Consider the following 8,892-nt stretch of genomic DNA (forward strand, 5'->3'; position numbering starts at 1 on the left):
ATTGTTCCAGAGATATTATTCATGACTTTTAAACAAATAGGAAATATTTTATTGAAATGTATTATATATTGCATGCACCACACTGTATTATTTGCACACTGGAGGAACATCTCCCCCTTTGTCCATCCAGTAGGGCAACAAACGGCATCAAACGTCATCCTGTGTGAATGTGGCCTCACGCAGAGGGACGCTGGGTACTGTACCCTGATGCCTGATTAATGCAAATTCATCGAGTCCATCTATAGAGAAAAAAAATCTCTAATGTTTGGCCCCTTTGTCTTTGTGTGGCAATGACTGTTAAGCCTTTGTTTAACCACTCCCAGTGAATTAAGTGGAAAGCTACACCTCCACTCCGACAGCTGGAGAGGAGAATCCAATTGTTTAAAGTCACCTCAGTTTTAGGCTTGTTGCAAACAAAATTATTCGAGCAATCAAATCCATTTAGCACACAAAAATAAAATAAATAAAAATACTGACAGCAAGCCAAACAAACAGATAAATAAATCATTTTTAATTTTTGTTTTGTTTTGTTTTTTTTAAACTACAAACAGGAGCTTGAAAGTAAGAATACTCGGTTTATCATTATGTTTCCCTGCGTGGGAATATCCCACATCATATTTTATTCTGAGTTTTTTTTATCCCTTCATCTGGAAAAGCTTCAGTCAAACAACGAGCTGTGATCGATTGTCGGTTGTTCTCGGTAATGATCCTCGCGTTGCTTTTGATATATATATATATATACAGCTGACCAACCGAATTTATCCACAAAAATTCGGTTGGGCAGCAGTTAATGCAGCGATTCCTCCTGCCAAAAAATATGCACGTTACAACAAATCAGAGATTTTCGGTATGAAATCTGCATGGCTCCCAGCACACACATCTCTCTCTCTCTCTCTCTCTCTCTCACACACACACACACACACACACACACACACACACACACACACACACACACACACACACACACACACACACACACACACACACACACACACACTGATAGCTGTTGTCTATTCATAATCCATTTTCTGATTTTTATTTGATTTATTTTTTTATTTCCTATAGGTAAAGAAAAGCAGGCTGCTCGTTTGAAGAAATATCGCAGACGCGTCTCGGTGCGTCCCAAGTTGCCAGAGGATCGCTTTCCAACTCCAGCGCGTCCTGATTGGAGGAGAGCCACACGTGACTACGGCACCCTTCTGGTAAATATTATTCAAATGTTCCACATGGTTGCTCTAAGCGCCCTTCCCTCCGCATGCAGGTTAATTGTGAGCAGATATCAGATCTTTAGTGCTGCTGAGGGACTCCTTGTTGTATCTGCTGGTGATCTGGGTGTGTGGACGCCCCAGCAGCAGCCTGTCCTCCACGCGCAGCTGTATGGCAGCAGTTTGGCCATGAGCTCTGGGCAAGTGCCAGAACTCAGCAATGAAGGAGGAAGAAGCACAAGAGGAGGAGGAGGCCAAGAAACAGAACTCAATCAGCAAAGCATGACCTCTTTTGCTCATGTCGGTTCCAGGCTGAACCCAGATGAGCAGTTTGAACCTCCGCTGGACCCTCTGGTTCAGTGCCATGCCAAGGACAAGCTGGACATCAAGAGCATGAGCTGCAGTCAACTCACCATCTGCCACTCTGGATTCATTTTCCCCTGGATGAATCCACGGACAACTGACTCACAACAATCTGGTAATGCTTTTTTTTTTGGCATAAAGGACAAGTTTGTTTGTTTTTTTCATATTTTTAATAACCCAGTTTATATTAACACATTGTTTGTAATCAAGCCTGAGTGCTCTAACTCATCTCTGACAACTGCATTGTATGAGAGAAAGTCCCTTTTTTCTCACAAATTGGTGGAAATGAAATGCAAGGGGGGGGGGGGGCACCTGTAAAATCTCTGAATTCACTCAAACCACATTTGTCTGAACTTTAAAGTTAGTGTAGTAGGTGGTTATTAAGGCATTCTAAGAGTTTGGAAGATTTATAGTGGTACTCGCAGGCAGGGGCGGCACCAGGGGTTTTGGGCCCCATGAAAAGAAATCTTACTGCCCCCCCCCACCCTCATATTATTTTCTCATTATTATAATTGTAATAGGGGCATTTCTGGGCCCCTGTCAATCATGGGCCCCTAGAATCCTTCTCCTTATCTCCCCTTTTCGGCACCCCTGCTCGTAAACTTAAACCAAAGATTTAGTGTCCACTTTTGTTGTGCATTGTTTAATAATATTTGAAAAAAAAAAAAAAACCCTATGTAGTGTTAGCAAGTACCATGTCCACCCTGGCTATTTTACCAGTTCACAATGCATTATGGGTTGTGGTATTTTAAATTGCCCAGTCTTGTTTACAACACTGTGTGTTTAATATATTATTATGAATGTTTAAAACACACACACACACACACACACACACACACACACACACACACACACACACACACACACACACACACACACACACACACACACACACACACACACACACAATGCAAGAACAACAGTAAACAAAATAACTTCTAAGGTGGATGCAGGTTTGATATTAAAGGATTATTAACCAAGCAAGCAAGGTTAATAATTTGTTTATTATATGGCTGAACATACTCCATACATATCTAAACACCAGCTAACGACCGGACCATCTGTTAGCAAGTTCTTCATGGAGGTATATATATAGGTATATATATATATATATATATATATATATATATATACCTCCATGAAGAACTTGCTAACAGATGGTACGGTCGTTAGCTGGTGTTTAGATATGTATGGAGTATGTTCATGTCCGACTTGGTTTTTCTAATCATGTTTATGGCTTTCTGGTTTGTAACAAATGTGACACACGATCCGGACTGATTGTCATGGTAACCGATCTGATATGGGAAAATATCAAACCGGGAATCAGCAAATCAAAGTACGCGTGGCATCGTAGCCATACAATAAAAGTCAATATACTGTATATGAAAAAATACATGGAGTTGACTATATTTCTTCAGAAGTTGAATCAATAACGTTCCAGTTTCCTACAAGGTGCGAGCATAATTTCATTGTAATTTAAGTGTACAGTGGATTTTTGAAACTTCCAGGTTGACTGTCCAACACACTCTCATTTGTTCCTACCTCAACTAATTTTTCAAGAAAGGATTTCTCATAAATGCAACAAATGACAAAGGTGAACACAACTGTCAGTGGCTTGATTGTTTTATTCTCACTTTCACGGACACACATCCTGGATGGTTACAGTCTCTTCTGTTGTTGTTGTATGTCTTTCGGCTGCCTTTGTTTGCTCAGTGCTGCCATAGCGGATCCAGATCTGCATTGCGATTTGCTACAAGTTTTACACTGGATGTCCTTCCTGACACAACACCAGTTCTACAGCACACACAGACCCTGGTCTTCCTAAGCAGTCTCCCATGCAGCCAAGTACTAATCAGGACCTACTCTGCTTTAATTTCTGAGACCTGAGGACATTAGTGCAGCAGATAAGAGAATATTTACAGAGGAATCCTTCAAATGGTGATCCAAGGACCAAATTTGGCACAAATACTCTTTGAATATTACTCCACTTTAAAAGCTGAGTGTCCACTTGAATATTCACTACGTGGCCAGGTAGGGGTTAATCAGAGAATTACACAGAGGTCAAAATTTAAAAATGCTCCAATCATATTGAAAGGTATTCCATATTATTTGTCTGATCATAAAGATTTCAAAAAGGTATAGTTTGGACTATCTATGACTGAATTCTATGGCGTTATGGGGTAAAAATAGCAAAAATGGTGAGAAAGGTCAATTTCAGTTTGTACAGAGGTCAAAAGTTATAATTGCTCCAATTTTGGTAAAAAGTGATGCAAAGTATTGGTTGAGCAAATAGAGGCATAAAAAGGAACAGTTTGCACCATCTGTCATGCTTAGTTATCATATTACAGGGTAACATATATATGCCATTGGATCAATGGATGTCGACAATGTTTTGACCTTTACTGTGGACACCAAACATTCACCATGGTCAAAACTATTTTGTTTATTATTAATCCTATTAACTCAACCAATAATTTGCTTTTACAAAAATTGGAATAACTTTAACTTTTGACCCCTGTGCAAACTGAAATAGACCTTTGTCACCATTTCTGCTATTTTTACCCCATAACTCCATAGAATACAGCCACAGTCCAAACTATACCTTTTTGGGATCTTTATCATCAGACAAATAATGTGGTATAGTTTTTCATATGACTGGGGCATTTTTAAATTTTGACCCTGTGTAATTCTTCAATTGATCCCTACCTGGCTGCCTATTGAAAAGTCAAATGGACACCTTGCCTTTTCAAAAGACTAATGTCTAAGGCGTATTTGTGCCACATTTGGTGGTTGCTTCACGATTTGAAATGTTTTTTTTTTTTTTTTTTCCCAGTTATCCGCTGCACTACATCAGGTGTAGACAAAGCAGACTGGCTGCCGGAAAGGTCACAGTCTATAGTCATTACAGACCTCTGTTTGAAGATCATGGCTGACAATGAATTGATGACATAATGAGATGGAGATGTAGTATGTGATGTGTATGAAAAATAACTGTAGCATGCTTGTAGTGTCGTATAACTTTAAACAACACTGGTGCTTCTGGAAACCCACCAGTGTTGTCATGGGATGTATGGGCTCCACAAAAATACAAGGGATTACCAAAATATGTCAAAGTTTACAAGCAAACATGTTGAAAATCAGGCTACAGTTAAAATAAGACCAACACAATTACCTTGGTTCATCATTGACATCCCTCCTACACCATCTCCATCTAGGATTTCCAGTATGGGCAAGGTTCCAAAATGTGCCCTTCTTCGTATAGGGTGCATATCCGTGAAAGTGAAAGAAGGGCTTAACAGCATTTTAATATGACTGTAGTAAAATATGAACTTGTCCTTTAAGTCTTTAAACTCCATATAATGTTGGCACACTCTCAGTTGGAACCATAAAACCCAATTTGAGGAGTATTTTTTTACCGTTTTGTGCACTGTAGACATTAATCTGATCATTTTAATATTGTAAAATGTATTTATTTTTTACTTTCATCATCCATAAATGAGAAAACTAACACTGTTCGGCCCTGAATATATACTTGATAGCAACATTTACAACCTGAAGAAGCAAATCAGTCTGTCAGCTGCACCATTCATCTGTGAAAAAGCACACGCATCAGGCTCTATTTCTATCAGCGAGTGAGTATAATCGTTTCAGCAGGATTAAAAAAGAAATCTACCTGCAGTTTGCACAAGATACAAAGAAAGCTATTCTTTTGCAACTGAGGACCAAAGCCAGTGAATACTTGCTTATTGTATGATGAGTTTTAAGATATTCATTAAATCCATCAATCACAACCATTGTTTTAAAAGGTCACTTACTATATAATGGTTATTTTCACAAAAAAAAAACGGCTATACATCAAGGAGCCACTGTGTCTAAGCGTGTTTTTCCCCCTCAGGCCAGGCCATGTTTACATCCATTAGCCCCTTCGTGCTATATTGTTATCAACAGGGCCGTGGTATCTCTCATATACATGTCAAATGGAATTTCTAATGGTGGTTATTTTCACTGGTGGTCCCAAGGTACCTTTTAAGTGACTGAGATGGGGATTTGACAGGTCTGCTTCCTTGTGTGGCTGTGATTAATGTGGCCTGTCAGACAGCCACGGTGGCGTCAGATGTTTCCCCCAGACTGAGTCTTTGGGAGCTAACTTTCCCTGAACACATGACACAGTAGACAGCCAATCTTGTACTGTGTCTCAAGCATGACGGACTACACAAGAAGAGCTGAGGGCCCTACTTTCTCTCAAGTTGATTATCCGAGGATTAACAAGGGCCACGTTGATATCTGATCTTGTACTTGAAGCCCTCCTGCAGAGGGTACACGCTTGTTAATCTTCTTCACGTGACACTTTCTGTTTCTGGCGTCTTTGTTGACTTGCAGCTGTGTCAGTTGGCGGCGGTGGCGCGGATACTCTCCTGGGCCAAGATGGAGGTGGGCATGGCGTTGTCAAGAGGGAGAGGAGGACGGCGTTCACTACCAGTCAGCTGCTGGAATTGGAGAAGGAGTTCTACTTCAGCCCTTACCTGTGTCGACCTCGGAGGCTTGAGATGGCCGCGGCGCTCAACCTCACCGATCGCCAGGTGAAGATCTGGTTCCAGAACCGCAGGATGAGGTACAAGAAGAAACACACAAATAAAAATGTGGATGAACGTCCACACTGGGACCCTTGCAACTTATTTCCCAACCACCTGATGATCCCCAGTGCACATGTCAGGACTTCCGTCTCATCTTTAGATCTTGACCTCACGGATTGCTGTAGAATGCCTACCTCCCCCTTTGATTCTCATAGCAGGTTTGGCTGCAGCCAGTATATTGATGTTAACCCAGAGGACCTGTCCAATCTAAACTGCATAAGTCCATCTGTTGCAAAGAGTCCAGCCTCATCCTTTCCTGGCATAGATAGCCATCCTACTGGCATTTCAAAGTGGCCCTGAGGCCCAATAATGACCATCCCTCCTGTGCTGATCAAATACTCAATGATACATCTACTTATGAAAAAGTGGAGCATGCCTGATTAGCATCCTTGGGTTGAAATCCCCTCAGCGTAGCCTTTCACCATTTATAGGACATTTTAATTAAAGTATATGAACACATCATAATTAAAGCATAACTGGATTGATGTAATTTGTTTCATAGGGATGCTGCAGGTCTTATTATATGTGCACAGCATGCGCAAAATGTTTGAGCAATTAAATATCTTTTTGCTGTAAATTAGTGGTTGTTGCATTTGTATTGTGCATGTTTAATTAATGTGATGCCGAGTTTTCTATTTCTTCTTTTGTGAGATAACAGATAAGTGGCTTATATTTTATACATCACATTAGGCCTTTTTTTTTATTACACACTGTAAATAGCAGGTCATTTGTGTGAAATGTTTAACTGTGAATTAAATGATGATATATTTTTTATTAAATCCCTGAAAAGATGTTGACAAACTTTGATAAACTGGGATGTCTTGACTCATACTGTTACATGTTTAATAAATGCATTTGGGAAAAGAGAAGCTCTTGTGCAATGTTCAGCCAATTTATTTGAGATATTTTTTTAGCAGTATTTCATGACTAACGATACCCGGATTCGATCCCAAATGGAAAGAATGTGAAAGATTCTGTAATCAAATTAAGACATGCTTTAGATTCATTGGAAAACACGACAATATCGTGCATTCAAGCTGCACGATCTTGCCACATGAGAATCTCCCTTGCTCCTGCCTGCAAGTTCCACATCATTAATCACATAGACAAGGCAGTCTTTCCAGCACTCCAACCACTAGCTCCGAACCCACTGGGCAGCATGACAACATCTCCTGCCTCCTCCTCCCCAGCCTTCACCTTTTCAATCGCCAAATGTGCTGCAAGTTTGGACTGGCTTCCCCTTCAGGGGGCATGTTATCTGCACCTCTTCCAGCAGCCCACAGGCCACAACATACCAATCAGTTTCAATCAGCACCTGATTTTAAAAGAACAATCTTCTTTTGGCAATTATAAGATTTGGTCATGGAAAGTTATTTTCCTTCTGCTGTTTTTGATGTCAGGATTTCAGCTCTCATGGAGCTAAATGATGCACAGGGTGCATTATGTTTTTATTTGACAGAAGTGGGTCACAGCTTCTCTGGGATTTCAACAGTTTTACACATCAGACAGACGCCAGGCGCGATGGAGGAGCCAACCTTCTGAGAATGTCGGCGCTAGTATCAGTATTGAAAACAAAACTCCAGACTGCTCTGGACAGCTTTGTGTCAGAGGCTTTGTTGCAAATGAGCAACCTAACAGCTACAACCCCTGGCAAAAATTATGGAATCACCGGCCTCGGAGGATGTTCATTCAGTTGTTTAATTTTGTAGAAAAAAAGCAGATCACACACATAACACAAAACTAAAGTCATTTAAAATGGCAACTTTCTGGCTTTAAGAAACACAATAAGAAATCAAGAAAAAAAGATTGTGGCAGTCAGTAATGGTTACTTTTTTAGACCAAGCAGAGGAAAAAAATATGGAATCACTCAATTCTGAGGAAAAAATTATGGAATCACCCTGTAAATTTTCATTCCCAAAACTAACACCTGCATCATATCAGATCTGCTCATTAGTCTGCATCTAAAAAGGAGTGATCACACCTTGGAGAGCTGTTGCACCAAGTGGACTGACATGAATCATGGCTCCAACACGAGAGATGTCAGTTGAAACAAAGGAGAGGATTATCAAACTCTTAAAAGAGAGTAAATCATCATGCAATGTTGCAAAAGATGTTGGTTGTTCACAGTCAGCTGTGTCTAAACTCAGGACCAAATACAAAAAACATGGGAAGGTTGTTAAAGGCAAACATACTGGTAGACCAAGGAAGACATCAAAGCGTCAAGACAGAAAACTTAAAGCAATATGTCTCAAAAATCCAAAAATGCACAACAAAACAAATGAGGAACGAATGGGAGGAAACTGGAGTCAACGTTTATGACTGAACTGTAAGAAACCGCCTAAAGGAAATGGGATTTACATACAGAAAAGCTAAACGAAAGCCATCATTAACACCTAAACAGAATAAACAAGGTTACAATGGGCTAAGGAAAAGCATTCGTGGACTGTGGATGACTGGATGAAAGTGATATTCAGTGATGAATCTCAAATCTGCATTGGACAAGGTGATGATGCTGGAACTTTTGTTTGGTGCTGTTCCAATGAGATTTATAAAGATGACTGCCTGAAGAGAACATGTAAATTTCCACAGTCATTGATGATATGGGGCTGCATGTCAGGTAAAGGCACTGGGGAGATGGCTGTCATTACATCATCAATAAATGCACAAGTTTACGTTGATATTTTGGACAA

General features: G+C 40.2%; 1 protein-coding gene across 1 annotated transcript; it reads left to right on the forward strand.

Annotated features, from left to right (window-relative positions):
- Window positions 1–1,073: 1,073 nt before the first annotated feature.
- Window positions 1,074–7,062, forward strand: LOC117512403 (homeobox protein Hox-C3a-like). The gene is made up of 3 exons (XM_034172451.1): window positions 1,074–1,202; window positions 1,517–1,683; window positions 5,949–7,062. The coding sequence occupies exons 2-3, from the start codon at window positions 1,599–1,601 to the stop codon at window positions 6,500–6,502; spliced, it is 639 nt and encodes a 212-aa protein (XP_034028342.1). The 5' UTR covers window positions 1,074–1,202; window positions 1,517–1,598; the 3' UTR covers window positions 6,503–7,062.
- The last annotated feature ends 1,830 nt before the right edge of the window (window positions 7,063–8,892 follow it).

The sequence above is a fragment of the Thalassophryne amazonica genome, chromosome 6 (genome assembly GCF_902500255.1).
Source record: "Thalassophryne amazonica chromosome 6, fThaAma1.1, whole genome shotgun sequence".
NCBI lineage: Eukaryota > Metazoa > Chordata > Actinopteri > Batrachoidiformes > Batrachoididae > Thalassophryne > Thalassophryne amazonica.

Coding starts and splice junctions, on each gene's coding strand:
- LOC117512403 (XM_034172451.1), top strand. CDS start 1,599: ATGAGCTGCAGTCAACTCACCATCTGCCACTCTGGATTCATTTTCCCC. Junction 1,684..5,948: donor AACTGACTCACAACAATCTG/GTAATGCTTTTT, acceptor GTTGACTTGCAG/CTGTGTCAGTTGGCGGCGGT.